The sequence below is a fragment of the Dermochelys coriacea genome, chromosome 18 (assembly GCF_009764565.3).
Source record: "Dermochelys coriacea isolate rDerCor1 chromosome 18, rDerCor1.pri.v4, whole genome shotgun sequence".
In the NCBI taxonomy this organism is placed as follows: domain Eukaryota; kingdom Metazoa; phylum Chordata; order Testudines; family Dermochelyidae; genus Dermochelys; species Dermochelys coriacea.
In genome coordinates, this window is record NC_050085.1 from 403951 (window position 1) to 429955 (window position 26005).

Genomic DNA, 26005 nt, shown 5'->3' on the forward strand with positions numbered 1-26005 from the left:
CCATATCTAGATGCGGCCCTCAAGCCAAAAGTTTGTCCACCTTTGGTGTAGAGTCCTTGCATTAAGAGGGCTCCTCTTCTGGTACCACTTTTGGAGAAAATCCATGTTTTCTAGATTATTCTTCAGAGCGTGAGCTCATGATTGGTAATGGTTCATTGGTACCAGGCCCATGGAAGTCTCAACAGCACTCACACCAAGACACGAGGTCTCCTGGGGTCCTAATTCCTGACCTTGGAGGTGACTTCCCCTTTTTCCTGGAGTCTCTCTCTGGAAAGGAAGTCTCCTTTTTTTTAAGAATGCTTCAATTCCAAAGCAGCCTGATTCTCTTTACTTGCTGAGTTTCCAGCACGGCTGAAGCCAATGTATGGGGTGGGGAGCCTCAGACCCAGCTGATCCCAGAGAGCACTCCATGAGAAGGAGCTGCAGCCTATCCTTTCTCAGCTTGCAAGATCTACTTTTGAAGCCAGCACAGACCTTGCACTTAGACAGGATGTGGCATTCTCCGAGGTGGCAGAGGCAGCTTGAATGCCAATTGCTGAGGGGGAAATACATGGCAGGTCTAGCAAGTCTCAAAGCTCGGAGTAATTGGCATAACTGAAGCAGAAAAGCCATGGACAGAACAGCTGAAGACAGAGTTTGCATGCATAGCACCAGCATAAGTTAGGCTGTTTATGGTTCTCTCCATCCTTACATTTTAAAGTATCTGTGTATATTTGCCGCTGGACGGAACATCTTGAAAACTGAATTTCCCAGTTTATCCACAGACGAGACACAGCATGGGCAAAAGCAGTGCAAACTTCCCCAAAGTTATCACTGTGTATCACTGTACCTCAACCTTGACTTCTCTCTGTCTAGATTACTGAGACTGCCAAGAAGACTGCTAATTAATGTCATGACCCATTACTGTACCTTTCATTATGACTTGCAATGTTCTATTTTTATCAATGTGAAAGCTGTTATAATGCAATCTTGCATAAACCTGCAGGCTTCCCGTACACGAAGATCCCTTATGGTGGAGAATTCATTGGATTACTAAAGAAACTGGCTTTAACTAAGATGTTTGCCAAACATCCCTTAAAAGGGGTGGGGATAATTTTAAATGCATCACAGTTTACACAGCTTCAAAAGGCATCTTTTATTAAATGGATGAGAGGCCTCTGAAGTGACCAAATATGGAGAAAAAAAACTGAAAAGGAGATAAATACAGGAGACATCATGCCTCAGTTCACCTATGAAAACTTTGCTATCTGACTTTGCCAAGAAAAAAGAAAGTAGTTCTATATAAAGTATAGACGACAGAGGATGGCTGAACTTTGGGACCTGATAACTACTCACAGGCAGTGAGCCACTGATTGTGAGAACAGGACTGCTTGTAAAAGGAGAAGGTATAAAGCTATCCATCTTTAATGTTTGATTTCAAGTCTCATAGCACCTGATACCACAGCTTTTCATAGACCACGACTAGCTCAGATTAATCCTAAATAATGTCTTTGTTTATGTGTTTATTTTCTTCAATTAAACAAATATAACTATAGTTATAATTTGACTGTGCTGAAGTGCTGAATAAATGTCCTAGATACAAGAAAATTTCTGCTGTTGAAGAAGGGATCCAACATCAGACAAAGGAGCTTGGGGAGCTGTGAAGTCTGCCCATAAATGTGCCACATATGATGGCATCTTTGCTGGCACAAGAACCCTGAGACTTTAAAGGTGCTGGAGAATGTTTAAATGCCATTACAAAAGCTAACCTTCCCAATGGTGGCATTTACAGCAACTAGAATGAGACCACAACACGCCTTTCTCTTAAGTCAAAGAACCACCAGATGGTAACAGCTTTCAGTTAGTACAGACCTGTTCCGAATCTAAACCAGTCCCCTACAAGTGGAAGGCTTAAATATCAATCCTGTGAGAATTCAGTTCCCTTGTAGTTATGTTTTCCATGGTATATATATTTACTATGCGAATTACTAAACATGCTTAGTATTTGTCTATAACTGGAACATCTTTGGAACAAAGCTTTGTTATATGCCACTGGCTCTGTAGCTAACAGAATATTTAACTATTTTAGAATTACTCATACTACATGGACACAAAACTACGATCTGCTCTGTTCACAGGACGTTTTAAAAAGGACCTGAAGCATTCCATGTTTACAAAAGAAATTAATGATAATTTGTTCTTCAGTTGTCAGTGAATCCCCTGCAAACTGTGATCCCAAACTAAAAAAACCCTAACCTCAAAAATCAGAGACAGCTTATTTAAGCTAAAATAAACAAGGACAGATGCTTTTTGGAGGGAAATTTCTCAACCTTTTTCTTCTTGTGACTCACCATCCCACATCCCAGAATCCTTTGCACCAGTTCCCTTGGATCTTCAAAAAGACTGCTGGCTCTTTGGTGGGGTTGAAAGCTTCTGTCCCTCCTCCCTCCTGGCTGCTGAAGTGAGAGTGAGAGAGATTGAAAGGGTAAGAATGAGAGAGAGAGAGTTTGTGCATGTAGAAGCTCTACTCACTCTCTCCCCTCCTCCTGGCTGGGGAGAGGGTGGTATTTTCCACTCTCTGCCCCTTTCTTTTTGAATAATTACAGACAGCTGCAACATTTTAAGAGATTTTTTTTTCTCTCCAGCTCCCAGTTTGCTTGCTCTGGTGGAGTTCTACTTTGTCCTCTAACCCTGACTGAGAAAGGTTTTTATCTCTTTCCCCTCTCTGCTGAGAGTGGCAACTGATGTCCCCAGTCTGGCCAAAGGCAGTTCAAAGAACAGTTCCACTCTCTCTCCATGCCCACCCTCTCCTCATAGCTAAAAGGTAGATACCAAGGACAGAAAGGCCCCATCAGAGAGGTCCTAATGAGAAGCCTAGCCCTGAACTCCTCCAGGTACTGGAAAGTGGGAACATGTTGGTATTTCTAACACAGTGATCTTCTTTCAGAGTAGCAGCCATGTTAGTCTGTATTCGCAAAAAGAAAAGGAGTACTTGTGGCACCTTAGAGACTAACAAATTTATTAGAGCATAAGCTTTCGTGAGCTACAGCTCACGTCATCGGATGCATTTGGTGGAAAAAACAGAGGGGAGATTTATATACACACACAGAGAACATGAAACAATGGGTTTTATCATACACACTGTAAGGAGAGTGATCACTTAAGATGAGCCATCACCAGCAGCAGGGGGGGGGAAGGAGGAAAACCTTTCATGGTGACAAGCAAGGTAGGCTAATTCCAGCAGTTAACAAGAATATCTGAGGAACAGTGGGGGGTAGGGTGGGGGGGAGAAATAACATGGGGAAATAGTTTTACTTTGTGTAATGACTCATCCATTCCCTTTGTTGCAACAAAGCCCGTTGCCAACTCTGTCCACATATCTATTCAGGGGATACCATCATAGGGCCTAATCACATCAGCCACACTATCAGAGGCTCGTTCACCTGCGCATCTACCAATGTGATATATGCCATCATGTGCCAGCAATGCCCCTCTGCCATGTACGTTGGCCAAACTGGACAGTCTCTACGTAAAAGAATGAATGGACACAAATCAGACGTCAAGAATTATAACATTCAAAAACCAGTTGGAGAACACTTCAGTCTCTCTGGTCACTCGATCACAGACCTAAGAGTGGCTATCCTTCAACAAAAAAGCTTCAAAAACAGACTCCAACGAGAGACTGCTGAATTGGAATTAATTTGCAAACTGGATACAATTAACTTAGGCTTGAATAGAGACTGGGAATGGATGAGTCATTACACAAAGTAAAACTATTTCCCCATGTTATTTCTCCCCCCCACCCCACCCCCCACTGTTCCTCAGATATTCTTGTTAACTGCTGGAATTAGCCTACCTTGCTTGTCACCATGAAAGGTTTTCCTCCTTCCCCCCCCCTGCTGCTGGTGATGGCTTATCTCAAGTGATCACTCTCCTTACAGTGTATATGATAAACCCATTGTTTCATGTTCTCTGTGTGTGTATATAAATCTCCCCTCTGTTTTTTCCACCAAATGCATCCGATGAAGTGAGCTGTAGCTCACGAAAGCTTATGCTCTAATAAATTTGTTAGTCTCTAAGGTGCCACAAGTACTCCTTTTCTTTTAGTGATCTTCTTGTTCCCTACTTTAGGGCTCCAGATTTCATTTCAGTTATTGGTACCTTCTTTCCAACAGCTAGAGAAGGATGAAAGAGCTTTGTGTCTTTTCTCCCCATCCAGAGCCTCTTGGATGATGCCAGGTTGTGTTGCTGCTACTCTACTTCTCTCAAAGTCTGTAACTGAGAAGGGTAGGTGGGAGAGAAGAGGTTTCAACCCCTCCCTAGTCTCTTGATTACTGAGAATTCTTTAGTGCAAAGAAATGCAAATGAGAAGCTGTATGTATGACTCCAGATTATTGCTATGAGATTTCTATTTCAGTATGTGCTGTGCATTCAAATGTATTAAAAGAGTTAAAAACATTCCAGAAACAGAAGTGTGATTTCAAGACCATGGAATTTTGAGAAGGCAGAGGGAAGCAGAATGCCTTTTGCAGTGGATACTGGGATTGTGAACCTGTTTTTCATTGTTGCGGAGTTCTCCTACTCTTACAACAGAATCTAGTTCTGAAGGACAGTGGAATGCCTGGGGCTGGTTTTAAGTAATTCTAAAGGAAAACACAGGAATCTGTATAGCTAAAACAAGAGAACAGAGCAATGCTTTAATTGGAAAAAGCAGAAAAAGGGTGGAGAATAGCCTAACTTAATAATGCTACACTAATCAACTTTCTTTTGGTGTTTATTTAAAAAAAATTAAATAAAACCCAACTAGCTTTGTATGACAAGACGCACACACCTACACCTCTTTTCCCACAAGAGACATCATACATCCCATTACTCCTTAATCGGTGTCCTGGAAGCCTAAGTTTGAAGTCCCAAAGTACTATTTCACACCATCACACTGCAACCTTCCATATATACATTTGGAAATATTTAAAGGGAACCAGGCGCCATTCTGCCAAGGCATTTTGCATCATTCTTAAAGGTCTTCATATCATTTTAACCACACTGATACTTACTTAATACTATGACTTACTAGCATTTAACAGATATCAGCTATTCTTCAATGCCCCTATGAAGGAGCCACACTTTAGGACCATGTGTCCTGTCTTATTGACGTGGATCCTTCTATAGTAGTAAGGCAATGAGGGGGCACTTGTATCTCAGATCCAGCATTCTTGAACTGAGGACACAAAAGTTCCACTGTCTGTAAACACTGCTCAGTTCTACTCTACCTCCTGGAATGCTATTAAAACTCTGAAGCAGATGGGAGGAAGTAAGTACTGAGCGCACCACGCATGCAGAAGCAAAAGATTTGGAGAATCAGCGTTCCTATTAATAAAGTTCTTTTCTCCTTCATGGTAGTGCTTCTACAAGATCCTCACTTTAGGAAGCTAGCAAGCAGTTACGATCCTTTGGAGCAGTGGTTCCCAAACTTGTTCCACCGCTTGTGCAGGGAAAGCCCCTGGCGGGCTGGGCCGGTTTGTTTACCTGCCGCATCCACAGGTTCGGCCGATTGCGGCTCCCACTGGCCACGGGATATACTGGCCACCGCTGCCAGCAGCTCCCATTGGCCTGGAGCAGCAAACCGCGGCCACTGGGAGCCGCAATCGCCGAACCTGTGGATGCGGCAGGTAAACAAACCGGCCCAGCCCGCCAGAAGCTTTCCCTGCACAAGCAGCAGAACAAGTTTGGGAACCACTGCTCTGGAGGAAGAGTGCTGAGGAACTCCACTAATTAAACAGAGATTAGAACACTGCTCTTTTGACTGAATATTTGAGCTAGACTGAGCATTGAGAGAACAGTAATTTATGAAAATGTAACTTAAATTTACAAATCTCAGCTTTAGGCACATGGCAAATACAAATTACAGATGCTGTCACCACTCTAGTAAAATGAATTCTATCTCCACTTGGCACTTGAGCCCTGGGTCAAATCATAGGAAGTCTGAACACACAATTTAATCAAAGGAGAATGCCTTTGGCTCACTATTGCTTAACTCTTAATTTTATTCCTTGATAGGACTACATTTTTTAGAAAATTCAGTAGATATTTATGGCTATTAGGAAGAAAACTAACATCTCATGACTGGACTGTGGATATTGAAGGGTATGTGCTGTTTAGGAAAGACAGAAATAAAGGTAAAGGTGGTGGAGCAGCATTGTATATCAATGATGAGGTAGAATGTAAAGAAATAAGAAGCGATGCAATGGATAAGACAGAGTCCGTCTGGGCAAAAATTACACTGGGGAAGAAAACTACTAGAGCCTCCCCTGGGATAGTGCTTGGGGTTTGCTATAGACCGCCGGGATCTAATTTGGATATGGATAGAGCCCTCTTTAATGTTCTTAATGAAGTAAATACTAATGGAAACTGCGTGATCATGGGAGACTAACTTCTCAGATATAGACTGGAGGACCAGTGCTAGTAATAATAATAGGGCTCAGATTTTCCTAGATGCGATAGCTGATGGATTCCTTCATCAAGTAGTTGCTGAACCGACTAGAGGGGATGCCATTTTAGATTTAATTTTGGTGAGTAACGAGGACCTCATAGAAGAAATGGTTGTAGGGGATAATCTTGGCTCAAGTGATCATGAGCCAATTCAGTTCAAACTGAACGGAAGGATTAACAAAAATAAATCTGCAACTAGGGTTTCTGATTTCAAAAGGGCTGACTTTCAAAAATTAAGGAAATTAGTTAGGGAAGTGGATTGGACTAAAGAACTTACGGATCTAAAGGCAGAGGAGGCATAGGATTACTTTAAATCAAAGCTGCAGAAGCTATTGGAAGCCTGCATCCCAAGAAAGGGGAAAAAATTCATAGGCAGGAGTTGTAGACCAAGCTGGATGAGCAAGCATCTCAGAGAGGTGATTAAGAAAAAGCAGAAAACATACAGGGAGTGGAAGATGGGAGAGATCAGTAAGGAAAGCTACCTTATTGAGGTCAGAACATGTAGGGATAAAGTGAGAGAGGCTAAAAGTCAAGTAGAGTTAGACCTTGCAAAAGGGAATTAAAACCAATAGTAAAACGTTCTATAGCCATATAAATAAGAACTAAACAAAGAAAGAAGAAGTGGGACCGCTAAAAACTGAGGATGGAGTGGAGGTTAAGGATAATCTAGGCATGGCCCAATATCTAAACAAATACTTTGCCTCAGTCATTAATGAGGCTAATGAGTATTTTAGGGATAATGGTAGCATGACAAATGGGAATGAGGATATGGAGGTAGATTTTACCATATCTGAGGTAGAAGTGAAACTCAAACACTAAGTCGGGGAGCCCAGATAATCTTCATCCAAGAATATTAAAGGAATTGGCACACGAAATTGCAAGCCCATTAGCAAGAATTTTTAATGAATCTTTAAACTCAGGGGTTGTACTGTATGATTGGAAAATTGTTAACATAGTTCCTATTTTTAAGAAAGAAAAAAAAAGTGATCCGGATAACTACAGGCCTGTTAGTTTGACATCTGTAGTATACAAGGTCTTGGAAAGGAGAAAGTAGTTAAGGATATTGAGATCAATGGTAAATGGGACAAAATACAACATGGTTTTACAAAAGGTAGATCGTGCCAAACCAACCTGATTTCCTTCTTTGAGAAAGTAACAGATTTTTTAGATAAAGGAAACGCAGTGGATCTAATTTACCTCGATTTCAATAAGGCGTTTGATACAGTGCCACATGGGAAATTATTAGTTAAATTGGAAAAGAGGGGGATCAATATGAAAATTGAAAGGTGGATAAGGAATTGGTTAACATGGAGACTACAGCGGGTCCTACTGAAAGGTGAACTGTCAGGCTGGAGGGAGGTTACCAGTGGAGTTCCTCAGGGATCAGTTTTGGGACCAATCTTTTTATTACTGACCTCGGCACAAAAAGTGTGAGCGTGCTAATAAAGTTTGCGGGTGATACATAGCTGGGAGGTATTGCCAATTTAGAGAGAGACCAGGATATCATACAGGAAGATTTGGATGACCTTGTAAACTGGAAAAGAAAAGGAGTACTTGTGGCACCTTAGAGACTAACAAATTTATTAGAGCATAAGCTTTCGTGAGCTACAGCTCACTTCATCGGATGCATCCGATGAAGTGAGCTGTAGCTCACGAAAGCTTATGCTCTAATAAATTTGTTAGTCTCTAAGGTGCCACAAGTACTCCTTTTCTTTTTGAGAATACAGACTAACACGGCTGCTACTCTGAAACTTGTAAACTGGAGTAATAGTAATAGGATGAAATTTAATAATGAGAAGTGTAAGGTCATGCATTTAGGGATTAATAACAAGAATTTTAGTTATAAGCTGGGGACGCATCAATTAGAAGTAAGGGAGGAGGAGAAGGACCTTGGAGTATTGGTTGACCACAGGATGACTATGAGCCGTCATACATTGTGATATGGCCGTGAAAAAAGCTAATGCGGTCTTGGGATGCATCAGGCGAGGTCTTTCCAGTAGAGATAAGGAGGTGTTAGTACTGTTATACAAGACACTAGTGAGACCTCACCTGGAATACTGTGTGCAGTTCTGGTCTCCCATGTTTAAGAAGGATGAATTCAAAACTGGAACAGGTACAGAGAAGGTCTACTCGGATGATCCGAGGAATGGAAAACCTGTCTTATGAAAGAAGACTCAAGGAGTTTGGCTTGTTTAGCCTAAATAAAAGAAGGTGGAGGGGAGATATGATTGCTCTCTATAAATATATCAGAGGGATAAATACTGGAGAGGGAGAGGAATTATTTAAACTCAGTACCAATGTGGACACTCACATTATTTAAGCTCAGTACCAATGTGGACACTCTTATAAGTTTGTAATTCTCCAAAATCCTTCTGACTGATGTTATAGCCACTAGAAAGGCAATTGTAATAAATATGAAATGCAGAGGGTAGACTTTCTAAACATTCATAGATTCACAGATTCTAAGGCCAGAAGGAACTACTGTGATCATCTATTCTGATCTTCTATATAATACAGGCCACAGAACTTTCCTGAATTAATTCCTGTTTGCATCAGAGCAAACCTTTTAGAAATCACCCAATCTTCACTTCAAAATTGCCAGTGATAGAGACTTTACCACAATTCTCGATAAGTTATTCCAATAGTTAATTACCCTCATTGTTAAAAATGTACCTTATTTCCAGTCTGAATTTGTCTAAAGATGCAACTTCCAGCGATTGGATCTTGTTATACCTATGTACGTTGTTATCATACAAGTACTTACAAAAAGGATATAGCAGGATAAGAAGTAATAAAGAGACAGGTGACAAGAATGATTAGGGACATGGAAAAACTCTCATACGATGAGAGATTTAAAAGATTGGCATTGCTTATCTAAGAGGAAACAGATAAAAGGGGGCTTGATAAAAGTCTACAAAACAATGAATGGTATAGAGAAGGTAGATTAGGAACTTCTATTCACCCAGTTTCATAATACTAGAACAAGGGGACATTGCAGAAAACTGAAAGGTGATCAATTAAAAACTGATATAAAGAAATCCTATTTCAAACAACACACAATTAGCCTGGGGACCTCATTGCCGCAAAATAAGATTTAGGCCAATAATCTGGCAGGAGTCAAAAAGGGATTCAAAATTTATATAAATAAGAATATCTAGTTTATAATAAAAATATTAAAAAAACAAAAGCTTTGGAAAGGATATAAATTCATACTGCAGGGCTTATGCCAACCTCTAACTATTGGAGATTAGGAGGAAACTTTTTGGGAGGACATCCCATAACTGCCTTCTACAAGGTTTCTTGAACCTCCTTTTTAAGTAGCTCATGATGGTAATTTTTGGTAACAGGATACTGGACTAGGTCAACCATTGATCTGATCCAGTAAGGCAACTCATATCTTTGTAAAGCAGGACACCAAATATGAATCTGTCTTGGAAGGGACAGATACTACAAAATGCTTTACTGATTGGTCTGTTTGAAAAAGACGTCTTCATTCTGGGAAGAGATGGGGGTCCGCCTAACCAAGAAAGGGAAAAGCATCTTCGCACACCGACTCACCAACCTAGGGAGAAGGGCTTTAAAAACAACAGAAATATCCAAAATATGAGACCTGTTAATAATGGAGGACATTAACTACCCAACATCTGTTGGAAAACAGGAAAAGTAAGATGGCAAAACACAAAATGCACAGTAAGTTCTTTGAAAGCCAAAATGAGTCAGCAGGGCCTGACAAAATTCACCCTATGCTAGGGAATTAAAGGAACTAGCTGAAGCAATCTCAGAACCATTAGAGATTTCTTTCAGAACTCATGAAGGAAGAGTGAAGTCCCAGAGGACTGGAGAAGGGCCAACATAATATTTACCTTAAAAGGGGGAATAGAGAGCACCCGGAGGATTATAGACCACTCAGCCTAGCTTTGATACCTGGAAAGATGCTGTAATAAATCATTAAACAATCAATTTGTAACACCTAGAGGATATAACAGAGTTATAACAGCCAAAATGGACTTTTCAAGAACAAATTGTGCCATATCAACTGAATTTCCTTCTTTGACAGGATTACTGGCATAGTAGATAGGGAGGAAAACGTAGGCGTAATCGATCTTGATTTTAGTAAGGCTTTTCACACAGTCCCACATAACATTCTCATAAGCAATCTAGATGAAATGTGGTCTAGATGAAATCACTGTAAGATGGGTGCAAAACTAGACTGTACTTAAAGAGTAGTTATCAATGGTTCACCATCAAACTGGGGGAATATATCCACTGGGGTCCTGTAGGGATCTGTCCTGGGTTGGTATTATTCAGTGTTTTCTCTAGTAATCTGGATAATGGAGTGGAGAGTATGTTTATAAAATTTGCGGATGGCACCAAACACGCAGGGGTTGCCAACATTTTGAAGGACAGGATAAGAATTCAAGACCACCTTAACGAACTGGTCTGAAATCAACAAGATGAAATCCAATAAAGACAAGTGCAAAGCCTACAGTTAGGAAGAAAAAAATCAAATGAACTATTACAAAATGGGGAATAACTGGTAAAACTGCTGGAAAAGATCTGGGAATTATAGTGTATCACAATCTGAACATGAGTCAACAATGTGAAGCAACTGTAAAAAAAAAAAAAAGCTAATATAATTCTGGGATGTATAACAGAAATGTTGTATGTAAGAAATGGGAAGTAACTGTCCCACTCTACTCCACAATGGTGAGGCTCTCAGCTGCAGTATTGTGTCCAGTTCTGAGCACCACACTTTAGGAAAGATGTGAACAAACTGGAGAGAGTCCTGCAGACAGCAACAAAAATAATAAATAATCCCCAAAATCTGATCAATGAGGAAAAGTCAAAAAAACTGGACATGTTTAGTCTTGAGAAAAAACGACTCGGGGGGGGGTGCTAAGTCTTCAAATATGCTAATGGCTGTTATAAAGAGGATGGTGATCTACTGTTTTCCATGTCTACTGAAAGCAGGACAAGAAGTAATCGGCTTGCTCTGCAGCAAGGGAGATTTAGGTTGAATATTAGGACAATCTAACTCTGAGGTTAGTTAAGCACTGGAATAGGTGTCCAAGGAAGGTTGAAGACATCACCATGTGGGAAAGCGGGAAAGTGGGATACCGGGAGGAAGCACAGGCAGGAAGGTCTGTGAGGGGAGGGCTCCTGCCTCATACTGGGAATGAGGGGCGATCAACAGGTTATCTCAAGTGCTTATATACAAATGCACAAAGCCTTGGAAACAAGCAGGGAGAACTGGAGGTCCTGGTGATGTCAAGGAATTATGACGTGATTGGAATAACAGAGACTTGGTGGGATAACTCACATGACTGGAGTACAGTCATGGATGGTTATAAACTGTTCAGGAAGGACAGGCAGGGCAGAAAAGGTGGGGGAGTAGCACTGTATGTAAGGGAGCAGTATGACTGCTCAGAGCTCCGGTACGAAACTGTGGAAAAACCTGAGTGTCTCTGGATTAAGTTTAGAAGTGTGTGCAACAAGAGTGATGTCATGGTGGGAGTCTGCTATAGACCACCGGACCAGGGGGATGAGGTGGATGAGGCTTTCTTCCGGCAACTCACGGAAGCTACTAGATCGCATGCCCTGATTCTCATGGGTGACTTTAATTTTCCTGATATCTGCTGGGAGAGCAATACAGCGGTGCATAGACAATCCAGGAAGTTTTTGGAAAGCGTAGGGGACAATTTCCTGGTGCAAGTGCTAGGGGAGCCAACTAGGGGGAGCGCTTTTCTTGACCTGCTGCTCACAAACCGGGTAGAATTAGTGGGGGAAGCAAAAGTGGATGGGAATCTGGGAGGCAGTGACCATGAGTTGGTTGAGTTCAGGATCCTGACGCAGGGAAGAAAGGTAAGCAGCAGGATACGGACCCTGGACTTCAGGAAAGCAGACTTTGACTCCCTCAGGGAACAGATGGCCAGGATCCCCTGGGGGACTAACATGAAAGGGAAGGGAGTCCAGGAGAGCTGGCTGTATTTCAAGGAATCCCTGTTGAGGTTACAGGGACAAACCATCCCGATGAGTCGAAAGAATAGTAAATATGGCAGGCGACCAGCTTGGCTTAATGGTGAAATCCTAGCGGATCTTAAACATAAAAAAGAAGCTTACAAGAAGTGGAAGCTTGGACATATGACCAGGGAAGAGTATAAAAATATTGCTCGGGCATGTAGGAAAGATATCAGGAGGGCCAAATCGCACCTGGAGCTGCAGCTAGCAAGAGATGTCAAGAGTAACAAGAAGGGTTTCTTCAGGTATGTTGGCAACAAGAAGAAAGCCAAGGAAAGTGTGGGCCCCTTACTGAATGAGGGAGGCAAGCTAGTGACAGAGGATGTGGAAAAAGCTAATGTACTCAATGCTTTTTTTGCCTCTGTTTTCACTAACAAGGTCAGCTCCCAGACTGCTGTGCTGGGCAACACAAAATGGGGAAGAGATGGCCAGCCCTCTGTAGAGATAGAGGTGGTTAGGGACTATTTAGAAAAGCTGGACGTGCACAAGTCCATGGGGCCGGACGAATTGCATCCGAGAGTGCTGAGGGAATTGGCGGCTGTGATTGCAGAGCCCTTGGCCATTATCTTTGAAAACTCGTGGCGAACGGGGGAAGTCCCGGATGACTGGAAAAAGGCTAATGTAGTGCCCATCTTTAAAAAAGGGAAGAAGGAGGATCCTGGGAACTACAGGCCGGTCAGCCTCACCTCAGTCCCTGGAAAAATCATGGAGCAGGTCCTCAAAGAATCAATCCTGAAGCACTTAGAGGAGAGGAAAGTGATCAGGAACAGTCAGCATGGATTCACCAAGGGAAGGTCATGCCTGACTAATCTAATCGCCTTTTATGATGAGATTACTGGTTCTGTGGATGAAGGGAAAGCAGTGGATGTATTGTTTCTTGACTTTAGCAAAGCTTTTGACACGGTCTCCCACAGCATTCTTGTCAGCAAGTTAAGGAAGTATGGGCTGGATGAATGCACTATAAGGTGGGTAGAAAGCTGGCTAGATTGTCGGGCTCAACGGGTAGTGATCAATGGCTCCATGTCTAGTTGGCAGCCGGTGTCAAGTGGAGTGCCCCAGGGGTCGGTCCTGGGGCCCGTTTTGTTCAATATCTTCATAAATGATCTGGAGGATGGTGTGGATTGCACTCTCAGCAAATTTGCGGATGATACTAAACTGGGAGGAGTGGTAGATACGCTGGAGGGGAGGGATAGGATACAGAAGGACCTAGACAAATTGGAGGATTGGGCCAAAAGAAATCTAATGAGGTTCAATAAGGATAAATGCAGGGTCCTGCACTTAGGATGGAAGAATCCAATGCACCGCTACAGACTAGGGACCGAATGGCTCGGCAGCAGTTCTGCGGAAAAGGACCTAGGGGTGACAGTGGACGAGAAGCTGGATATGAGTCAGCAGTGTGCCCTTGTTGCCAAGAAGGCCAATGGCATTTTGGGATGTATAAGTAGGGGCATAGCGAGCAGATCGAGGGACGTGATCGTTCCCCTCTATTCGACACTGGTGAGGCCTCATCTGGAGTACTGTGTCCAGTTTTGGGCCCCACACTACAGGAAGGATGTGGATAAATTGGAAAGAGTACAACGAAGGGCAACGAAAATGATTAGGGGTCTAGAGCACATGACTTATGAGGAGAGGCTGAGGGAGCTGGGATTGTTTAGTCTGCAGAAGAGAAGAATGAGGGGGGATTTGATAGCTGCTTTCAACTACCTGAAAGGGGGTTTCAAAGAGGATGGCTCTAGACTGTTCTCAATGGTAGCAGATGACAGAACGAGGAGTAATGGTCTCAAGTTGCAATGGGGGAGGTTTAGATTGGATATTAGGAAAAACTTTTTCACTAAGAGGGTGGTGAAACACTGGAATGCGTTACCTAGGGAGGTGGTAGAATCTCCTTCCTTAGAGGTTTTTAAGGTCAGGCTTGACAAAGCCCTAGCTGGGATGATTTAACTGGGACTTGGTCCTGCTTTGAGCAGGGGGTTGGACTAGATGACCTTCTGGGGTCCCTTCCAACCCTGATATTCTATGATTCTATGATCACTGGAGGTCTTAAAGAACAAGTTAGACCAGGGGACAAGTTAAACTACAGCCCGCAGGCCACATCTGGCCCGTCAAACCATTTAATCCGGCCCTCAGCTCCTGCCATGGAGCAGGGTCAGAGATTTGCCCCACTCCCGGTGCTCCAGCCAGGGAGTAGGGTTGGAGGCTTACCCTGCTGCGCACGGCTCCCAGGAAGCAGCCGGCATGACCCCCCTCCAGCTACTACGTAGTACACGGAAGCATGGCCAGGCAGCTCAGGGAGCTGCAGTGGTGGCATCTGCAGACAGGGCAGCACGCAGAGCCACCTGGCCACGCCTCGGAGCTGGAGAGGGGACATGCTTCCAGGAGCTGTTTGTGGTAATCGCTGCCCGGAGCCTCCACCCCTGAGGCCCCCCACGGCCCAATTTCCTGCCACGGCCCTGATTCCTTCCCACACTCCGAACCCCTCTATCCCAGCCCAGAGCCCCCTCTTATACCCCAAGCCCCTTATCCCCAGCCTTACCCCAGAGCCCGCACCTCCAGCCGGAGCCCTCACACCTCTTCCCCATACTCCAACCCCCTGCCCGAGCCCTGATCCCCCTCCCACCCTTTGAACCCCTCGGTCCCAGCCTGTAGCCCCCTTCTTAACTCCAAACCACTCATCCCCAGCCCCGGTCTAGAGTCCTTACCCCCCCACACGCCCCAACCCAAAGCCCCCTCTCGCACCCTGAACTCCTCATTTCTGGTTCCACCCCAGAGCCTGCACCCCCCAGCTGGAGCCCTCACCCCCTCCCGCAAGCCTACCCCCAATTTCGTGAGCATTCATGGCCCGCCATACAATTTCCATACTCCAATGTGGCTCTCAGGCCAAAAAGTTTGCCAACCCCGAGTTAGACAAAAACCTGTCAGGGACTGTCTAGGTAAGGGGTTCTCAAACTGGGGGTCGGGACCCCTCAAGGGGTCGTGAGGTTATTACATGGGGGGTTGCGAGCTGTCAACCTCCACCCCAAACACCGCTTTGCCTCCAGCATTTATAATGGTGTTAAATATATAAAAAAGTGTTTTTAATGTATAAGGGGAGTTACACTCAGAGGCTTGCTGTGTGAAAGGGGTCACCAGTACAAAAGTCTGAGAACTCTTGATCTAGGTGTACCTGGTCCTGCCTCAATACAGGGGGCTGTACTAGATGATCTTGTGAGGTTCCTTCCAGCCCTACATTTCTGTGATTCTTGGTACTTCACTGGAAATCAAGGAATAAGAGGAGAAACTAACAGCAATCATAATGTCATTGGCAACAATGTCATGGAAATTTTGTTCTTATAATATTGAGTGCATTGTGTGCCTGTCACTGCTGAATCAGGACACACTCAACTAATAAACTGAAGAGATACCCTAGCAAAGTAGGTGCCTGAACTGTAGGATTGCAGATACCTGCCTTTTCATAGTTTCTGCAAAGTGAGGCCTCAGTCCTTCTATTTACTTGGTCCCTCATGCAGTTGTCTTCAATGGGAACAACTGGTTCTTTGGCCTCCACATGCAAGACAACAGACTTCTGGCATTCATACCAGGGCTTTGTCATTTGAAGTTTATACAAGAGTACTACTTCCTGTCTGTTGAGGCATCTCCCACTAGATGCCTGATCTGATTCCAATGAGATAATCTCCTCTATAACTGAGTTGAGTTGGAAAATTTCTATCTTAACATTTGTATGGAAAATATTTCCCTCTCAGAAACTATGATGATTTTCTGCTTGGGAACTTCTAGGGTTTGGTCCAGCTCAAGAAGCTTAGAAGATCCATTTGAACATGGTGTAACAGTATTCCATCATGAATAGTGTGTTGTGGCTGCTGTGGTCAGATTTTTTTTCCAAACTGAACTATGATAGCTCTCCCTCTTCCAGAAAAAGGAGGTGGCATCAACTGAGAAAGAATCTGAGATCCACCTATGTGTCCTTTATGTTCTCTAGAATTTTTGTTTGTAACCTTTGCAGGTGTGCCTACTGGAAGAGACTCAGGTGAACCAGTTGAGGGGGGAGCAAACCATCTTTACACTTTGACTTTTGGATTTTTGGAGGCTACTTTTGGCAGTAATGATACAGATGCTGAGGTCGGATAGCTATGGGGAGACATTTACTAGGCCACTCACAAAGGATAGGTGCAGGGGAGATCTGCCTACTCTCTAATCACTAAATGCATTCAGTGTAGTACCTCTGGCAGCTTACCCACATGCAGGGGTTCTGGCTATCAAAGCAAAGTAGGGAAGAATGAGAAGATCCCTGTTAATCTCAACCCCCATTTTCTTGCCAGCTGAGGAGGAGGAACTGGTTTTACCTTGTTTGTTGGAGTTCTCTCTCAACAGCATAGGGGCTGCTGCTTCTCTTCCATGCTGGTTTGCTCTCTAAAGTGCAACTGTTGCCACAACTGCAGCTGATTTCTCTTGTAACACTGTTTTCGGATAGGAGCCAAGAAGCCTGCTGCAGCTACTGCTTGGCTCTATGAGGGGTTCTCAGCTGCTCCCAAAATTTCTATATCTTCCAGCTCCAGTAGGGCCATGCCTCAGTGGACTACCCCACAGAGCAGAAGAGTGCTTTGATGGGGAGCCATCAGTGTGAGCCACTTCCATTTTCATTCTTCCTGGGGGAGGCAAGTCAGGCAGAGGAATACGTACTCTGCCCAGTGAAGAAACCAGCAAAGGAACACAGGGGAGAAAAAAGAGTCAAGACAAAAGCAGGGGAATCAAAAGTGTGTAGAAGTGAAGAAAGATCTTATTACAGAATAGATTCGCCATTGGGGAAATTAATGGAAGCTCCCACAGGGGCATGACACTATAGAGAGCAATTGATGGACACACCTCCTGCTAGCCAGGCTTGCCCAGATACAAAGCTCTAGCTGCCTCCATCTGGTCAGCAGAGGAGACTCTCCTTACAAGAAAAGGATCAGCAGATGTGTCCCACTACAGCAGAAAAACTCTGTTTAAAGGCAATTTGCATAAACAATGAAAACCAGTGAAAACAACTATTATTCTCCCTTTCGTTTTTTACTATTTGTCTACAGAGTTCAAGCTTTCATTTTAACAAGATTTCTAACCACTGGTTGTCCAAGGTACTAGCGGAAGAGCTGCCAGAACCACCTAGAGAAACAAATGACCGGATGCTTCCATCTATTCACCAGGGCTAGATTGTATCTGGCCCTTATGCTTTCCTTCCTTCATGTCACCAATGCATGGGACAGGTACAATTAAGCATAGGAACTGCTCCATCCTAGTACCCACAAGTGTCCCCAAAATGGTGGGGAGGATACAAGGCCATGCCCCTTCTACTGATCATCACAGATAAAAAATACTGTAGTCTAAGCAGTGGTGGCACAATCTGGGTCTAATTTCAAAGCCCCCAAGAGTCATTGGAACAGCAAACTAGCATTCTCCATGGCTGCCTAGAGTAGGGATTCTGGCATAGATCCCATCTTCTTTGTAAACATTGACTCAGCTGGAAAATATTAAGGGAAAAAAACTTGGCTAACATTTTAAAACTTTGTGTGGGTCACTCTCCTTCCTCTCCTCCATCAGTGTTTCATTCATGGATTGGCTTTCCCTTTGTCCGCAAGTTCACCATTAATGAGTTTGCTGGTATGCAAGAAAGGTCAAATAAGATATTGGGGTTTCCCCTGCTTCCTTCACCCTTGGAATTTGTTTCTCTTTCTAGTGTGAGGCTCCATCTTCAAACCAAAGAATGGGTAAGTAGCAGCAGTGACATAAAAGTACAAGGTAATGCTCCACGACAGCATCCACAATGCCTGCAAGATACTTTAGCATCCACTTTCCAGGCCTCTAAGAAGATAAGCCTTTACAAGTATCCAGACATAACCATGGGTCTTCAGATTTCTAGCGAGGTGCTTTACACCATGCATCATATACATAGTGCTTTATCTGTAATCTGCTAATATGCTATATTTATACTAGCTGGAACGTTTCACACATATCCTCATTTGCTTTCACACATCAAAACAGTCTGAAAAGTGGATCACACATTTTTTTGCTTCTCCAACATTAGAGAGGTTGGCTGGAAATTTCAGCAGCATTTGCCAAAATTTTTAATTGCTTTTTCCTAGCCCTAGAGTAAGCTTGAAGCTCTCATTATCTCTTATCCTGTCTTCTGGACACTGCCCTCCCCCAATTCCAGAACTGGTCTTCCTCCTTTCTCCTGTAAACTGATGCATCTTGTTCAGAACTCTACTGCCCATCTTAACCTCCTGGGTATCTCACGGCTTTACATTTTTTCCATCTGCTCAACTGATTGTCAACTGAAATCCAAATTAAGTTTAAGGGCTTATCTACATGAATTTAGTGTGCAGTAAACCAGGGTGTGAATCTACAGCCTGCTAGCCTACCACACACTAAGTTTCTGTGTAGAAAAGTCCTAAGCTTCTAGTTCTCATTTTGTCTGCTCCCACACCACTGGCTTTCCTCCACTTCCAATCCTTCATAACTTCACGCAGCTTCCCTTCTCAATTTCCTTTTTCTCATTCTCTCTTGCCTCTTTTTTTACGGAGTATGCTCCTCCTTTCATTTTCACTCAAGTACAACAGTAGACTTTTAAAACATCTAAAAACTAATTTGTTCTCAACAACTTGCTAATCAAACATTATTTGTTCATCCTTACTATTATTTCTTTTTTTGCTCTTCTTCTGTACCTTTTTTTGTGTGCAATCTGTCATTTTGTCTTGTATTATTGGCACTTCTTTTTGTAAATTTATTTCACTATTTTTAATATTAATTGTAAAGTGCTTTTCCCATCAGTACTGTGTAAAAAATGTAACACGGAAAAACACTATAACAATATGTGAGGCACTTCTGCAATGGTTAAAACAAAAATGGACCATAACTCAGAACAGTTTGTGAGAAATGGGGATATTCCTCAAAACTGTCACCAATATTTTCTGCAATTTTTAAGATGACACCAATATAATCCTTTCACTTCATGAGCAACAACACACTAATGATTAACAATCAACTAGCATGGTACACATAAGTCACTACAGGATTGGATTCAGAGTAGCAGCCGTGTTAGTCTGTATTCGCAAAAAGAAAAGGAGTACTTGTGGCACCTTAGAGACTAACAAATTTATTAAAATTTATTAAAATTTGTTAGTCTCTAAGGTGTCACAAGTACTCCTTTTCTTTTTACAGGATTGGAGTTGCTTTAAAATGGCATGCTCCCCATTAATCAATTTATAGTGGTCACAGAAAGTAATAACTCAAATTTGAACTGAGCTCCTTGACCTGAGGAAAAAATACTAAAAAACCCAAGAGCAGGCAAACCAGCACCTCTCTTACCTGTGAAAGTCCAGGGGATGATGCATGTCCTGGTGGCGTTGCAGCAAGATTTGGATGTCCTTTGTTTATTTCATGTGCAGAGTAAGGGGATGGAGCAGGAGGTCCTGGTTGTCTTGCTACCTGTGTTACCTGTAAGGAGATAAACTATTACTAAAACATAATATTAGTAATTCAATCTTTATATACCATTCTATTCTTTGGGAGTAAGAAACTGCCAGATATGAAGGAGGCCAGAATCAGCAGCATTTTTAAAATGTGATCCAATTCAAACATTATTTAACTACATATGTGAAACTAGTGCTCATGAAGGTGTGGAAACTAATACCATAACTTGATTCAGTTACAGAGGGGGGCTTTCATTGCAATATCCTTGATATTTCAGTCATGTGACCTTACTATGAGACTGTCAATCATCATAAATTATACCAAACAATGTTGTGATTTTTGATGCAAAAAACTGCTCACTGGGATTTGCAAAGTAGTGCAACAGGGGCTTGCTACCAGTCAGAATAAATGACACCCAATGGCAACAAGAGAAGAAATTCCCCATTTATTCTTAAAAAGGGGATGAAGACTGCACAGAAAATCTGACATTGCTGACTGATGGACTTGCCATCCATAAAGAAGAATAAAAATTCAAAGCAGTTCTTTTGGAAAACTAGCTCCTTCCTCAGTCTCTCAAAAAAGCCAAACATACTATCCAGATCTAAATAAAATACTTTCCATGGCTCATATATTTTTCTATTCTACCATATTTATGATGCAATCTAAGGTGCTTAAATGAAGTTTCCAGGTCAGTAAAACAAGAGATGGAAAATCAACAAGGACTCACAACTGCAAGAGATATCATATCCCCCAGCAATTCAGTGCAATGAAATCTTTGCTAATTTGTTTTATACTCTCAGTGCAATGATCTAGCAATCTTTTCCCAAAGAACAGTATTCACACCAACAACTCTCTCTTTTAAAAAAAGCCATTTAAATCTCAGGAATTTCAAAATACTACAAAAATTAATAGAAGGGGATATTGCCAACATATAGATAAATGTGTGTACCCCACAGAAAAATCAGCCAGCAATAAAGAATATTAGAAAGAAAGCAGAAGGAAATTCCAGGCTCCTAATCTACAAAGAATATCTTCAGTCTATTTGAAAACTAAGAGAGCTAGGTAAAGACACATGGTTTATGACTAAGGGGTTGTCAAAACCCCTTTATTACATTCTAAGTAGTGATGCATTCAGTTACATCACTTGACAGACACTCAAAACAGCTGCAACATACAAATGAAAATGACAATGGGCAATATATGAAGGCTTGGACATAGTCCAAAATAATTCCGTGCAGGAAGATTTAAAGCACCTTTGTGCTGATCAGAGAAATGGGTGGTAAAGGGTTTGCTACTCCTTCCCCTAACTGGTTTTGTCCCTTCCCCAAAGAGGAATCATCTTATTCCTAGCTGATATAGACTGGCAGGGATGCACACATACAGATCCAGTCAGAGAATATTGTGAAACTTTCGCAATCTGCCCCTAGGAAAATTAAAATCCTTTTCAGTCCTCCTAGTTATCATGGAGGGCTTGTCAAGTCAAAAGCAATTTTTTATTCTATGATTAAAGAGCAGCTACAAAGGACATCAGAATCCAGAGTTGGAAAAACACAACAAAATGACACACAGAGTACAATGAAATTATTCACTTATAACCAGACCATTCCAAAGAATATGTGCATGCTAGTCATCACCCCCTAGAAAAAGTGGTTGACTTTCTGTTGAAAAAAAAAGAGGTTACTAAACAATAACTGGTTCTTCAAGTATTGTCAGCATAGAACCACACTCAAATGTGCATACACTTTCAGCACCAAAAGTAGAACTCTCTAGAATGCTCTGACCGTTGAGGCAGCATGCTCCCTCACACCACCAAATGTTCAGATCCGTTAAAACGGAATCCATGTCGGAGATGTTGAAGAAGTGAGGATGGAGAATGAAAATGTGCATCTATACTGACATTCTTCACAAGAAACCACAGATACTGGAAAGTTATATCTTTTGAGTATTGTCAGTACTGAACCCATTCTGAGATTAAACAGCAGTAACAATGCACAAAGAATGCAGATCTGAGGTCAACTAATTAAAGACTGCGGGATCATTCACCTAAACTGAGCATTAAATCAGGAAGCCAAGTCAAGAGACAAATGCTGTGTAGCTACAAGAATTGTGTTCTAGGCAGCAGCTTTTCATAATTCAATTATGTAGTTCTGAGACATGTTATAGAAACAGCTATGGACTTGTTGGAATATGGTTTGAGACCCTCGAGAACTGAAATAAATGTAAAGTCATAGCAGATTTGTATATTAAGCCTAATCCATTTGGGCAATATCTGGGCAGAATCAGCCACCACTCTTGAACTTCTCACCATAACCCTCACAAAAATCTAGTCCGAAGTGTGATGGAGTAGGGAGCAATGTTCCCTCTAATTTTTTACAGGCCGTGAGCGCAAAAAATTTCTTCTGTGCAAAATTTTGAAGTAGAGTTTAAATTTGTGCGCCATGAGGCAAATGCGCCCAAGCGAGTAAAATGCTTATACATTTAAAAAGTTTTAATTTGAAATTTGTGATAACAGTTTTACACCATTTATTTTTACAAATGTCATTTTTAAATACTTAGAAAAAGGAAATTTAACCTCCTTTTCCTTTCCCCCCTGCCAGCTAGTAGAATCTGGTTGTGTTGATAGATGGCGGGTGAACAATGTCAAAAGTCGCCCGTAAATGATATTTTTCGGCCTGGATCCAATGTAGTATTTCATTTTTTGTGTGGCGTGTTTCGCCGTGTATGTGGGGTTTAGGATCTGTGTGCGCGCACACACACGCATAGCTTAGAGGGAACAGTGGTAGGGAGTATTAACCTGGTAATCTTGCATGGGAGTTTTACTAGTTTACACTCTGTATTAATACTAGATGGTGGTGGGATATAAGGGTGTGACTTCACTGAGGGACCTGACTGAGGGGTCCTGTTTTTGTATCTACAAGCTCTGTTTTTGACTGTGTTCCTGTTGTCTAATACAGCTTCTGTTTTACTGGCTGGCTGAGAGTCCCGGTAAATCGCAGGAAGTGGGGGGGGAAGGAGGAGGGGTGCAGGGCCCTGACTCCCAGACACTCGGTGACACCAAGTCATGTTTACATGGCGAGTTACTGCACCGCAAGCCTGGCTGTGAATCTACACTGCACCAGCTTGCTGCACAGTAATTCACCATGCGGACAATGATATAGTGCAGTCAAAGTCCCGGAGTGGGCCTTCATATACTACAAACCACTAAACTGCACTCCAGGACTTTCATTATGACTGCAACCACACAGTGATTTACCGCGTGACAGGAGGAAGAGGGTATGAAAGAGGACAAAGTATGGGCCAGATCAGATGAGAAACATTCACATAAAGAATCTGACACATCGGAAAAGGGCAGACAAATAAACAGTGACAAGTTTTTAATGTGCTTGTACACAAATGGTAGAAGTCTAAATAAGATGAGTGAACTAGAGTGCCTCGTGTTAAAGGAGGATATTGATATAATAGGCATCACAGAAACCTGGTGGAGTGAGGACAATCAATGGGACACAATCATTCCGGAATACAAAATATATCGGAAGGACAGAACAGGTCGTGCGGGGGGGGGGAGGGAGGAGTGGCACTATCTGTGAAAGAAAATGCAGAATCAAATGAAATAAAAATCTTAAATGAATCCACATGTTCCATTGAATCTCTATGGACAGTAATTCCATGCTCTAATAAGAATATAACAGTAGCGATCTATTATCGACCAACTGATCAGGACAGTGACAGTGATGATGAAATGCTAAGGGAGATTAGAGAGGTTATCAAAATAAAAAACTCAATAATAGTGTCGGATTTCAATTATACCCCTATTGACTGGGTACATGTCACCTCAGGATGAAATGCAGAGACAATATTTCTCGATACTTTAAATGACTGCTTCTTGGAGCAGCTGGTACAGGAACCCACAAAGGGAGAGGCAACTCTCAATCTAGTCCTGAGTGGAGAGCAGGATCTGGTCCAAGAGGTAACTATAACAGGACCACTTGGAAATAGTGACCATAATATAATAACATTTAACATTCCTGAGGTGGGAAGAACACCTCAACAGACCAACACTGTGGCATTTAATTTCAGAATGGGGAACTATGCAAAAATGAGGAGGTTAGTTAAGAAAAAATTAAAAAGGTACAGTGACTAGAGTGAAATCCCTGAAAGCTGCATGGACATTTTTCAAAGACACCATAATAGAGGCTCAATTTAAATGTACACCCAAAATTAAAAAACACAGTAAAAGAACTAAAAAAAAGAGCCACCGTGGCTTAACAACCATATAAAAGAAAGAGAGAGAGATAAAAAGACATCTTTTAAAAAGTTTCATAGTAGCAGCCGTGTTAGTCTGTATTCGCAAAAAGAAAAGGAGTACTTGTGGCACCTTAGAGACAATATGATATGGTATGATAAACCCATTGTTTCATGTTCTCTGTGTGTGTATATAAATCTCCCCTCTGTTTTTTCTACCAAATGCATCCGATGAAGTGAGCTGTAACTCACGAAAGCTTATGCTCTAATAAATTTGTTAGTCTCTAAGGTGCCACAAGTACTCCTTTTCTTTTAAAAAGTGGAAGTCAAATCCTAGCGAGGTAAATAGAAAGGAGCATAAACACTGCCAAATTAAATGTAAAAATGTAATTAGAAAAGACAAAAAGGAGTTTGAAGAACAGCTAGCCAAAAACTCAAAAGGTAGTAACAAAATGTTTTTTAAGTACATCTGAAGCAGGAAGCCTGCTAAACAACTAGTGGGGCCCCTAGACGATCGAGATACAAAAGGAGCACTTAAAGACGATAAAGTCATCACGGAGAAACTCAATGAATTCTTTGTTTCAGTCTTCACGACTGAGGATGTTAGGGAGATTCCCAAACCTGAGCTGTCTTTGGTAGGTGACAACTCTGAGGAATTGTCACAGATTGAAGTGACACCAGAGGAGGTTTTCGCAAAAAGAAAAGGAGTACTTGTGGTACCTTAGAGACTAACAAATCCTTTTCTTTTTGCGAATACAGACTAACACGGCTGCTACTCTGAAACCTGTCATTATTAGAGGAGGTTTTGGAATTAATTCAGAAACTTAACAGTAACAAGTCACCAGGACCAGATGGCATCACCCAAGAGTTCTGAAATCACTAAAATGCGGAACTATTAACTATAGTTTATTACATGTCCTTTAAATCAGCTACAGTACCCAATGACTGGAAGATAGCTAATGTAACACAAATATTTAAGAAGGGCTGTAGAGGTAGCCCGGCAATTACAGACCGGTATGTCTACCATCAGTACCGGGCAAATTAGTTGAAACAATAGTAAAGAATAAAACATAAATTGTTGTGCAAAAGTCAACACAGTTTCTGTAAAGGGAAATCATGTCTTACTAATCTATTAGAGTTCTTTGAGGGGGTCAACAAATATGTGGACAATGGGGATCCAGTGGACTCAGTGTACTTAGATTTCCAGAAAGCCTTTGACAAGGTCCCTCACCAAAGGCTCTTACATAAATTAAGTTGTCATGGGATAAGAGGGAAGATCCTTTCATGGATTGAGAACTCGTTAAAAGACAGGGAACAAAGAGTAGAAATAAATGGTAAATTTTCAAAATGGAGAGGGGTAATTAGTGGTGTTCCCCAAGGGTCAGTCCGAGGACCGATCCTATTCAACCTATTCATAAATGATCTGGAGAAATGGATAAACAGCGAGGTGGCAAAGTTTGCAGATGATACTAAACTGCTCAAGATACTTAAGACCAAAGCAGACTGTGAAGAACTTCAAAACGATCTCACAAAACTAAGTGATTGGGCAACAAAATGGCAAATGAAATTTAATGTGGATAAATGTAAAGTAATGCACATTGGAAAAAATAACCCCAATTATACATACAATACGATGGGGGCTAATTTAGCTAAAATCAGGAGAAAGATCTTGGAATCATCATGGATAGTTCTCTGAAGACGTCCACGCAGTGTGCAGCAGCAGTCAAAAAAGCAAACGGGATCTTAGGAATCATTAAAAAAGGGATAGAGAAAAAGATGGAGAATATCTTATTGCCCTTATATAAATCCATGGTACACCCACATCTTGAAT

At 42.0% G+C, this 26005-nt stretch overlaps 1 protein-coding gene across 40 annotated transcripts in view; it reads right to left on the bottom strand.

Annotated features, from left to right (window-relative positions):
* Positions 1–26005, bottom strand: part of EIF4G3 (eukaryotic translation initiation factor 4 gamma 3) — a 455276-nt gene that overhangs the window by 283393 nt on the left and 145878 nt on the right. For 30 of the 40 annotated variants that reach the window (XR_006276414.1, XM_043500149.1, XM_043500147.1 and 27 more), the window contains exons 3-4: positions 19828–19956; positions 2331–2435 (exon numbers count right to left, since the gene is read on the bottom strand). Coding sequence is in view for 39 of the 40 variants with exons in the window: in XM_043500149.1 (XP_043356084.1) it covers positions 2331–2435; positions 19828–19956 (234 nt within the window). In the remaining variant the exon portion in view is untranslated. The remainder of the gene's footprint in view (positions 1–2330; positions 2436–19827; positions 19957–26005) is intronic. The other 10 variants (XM_043500160.1, XM_043500159.1, XM_043500158.1 and 7 more) reach the window with 2 other exon arrangements.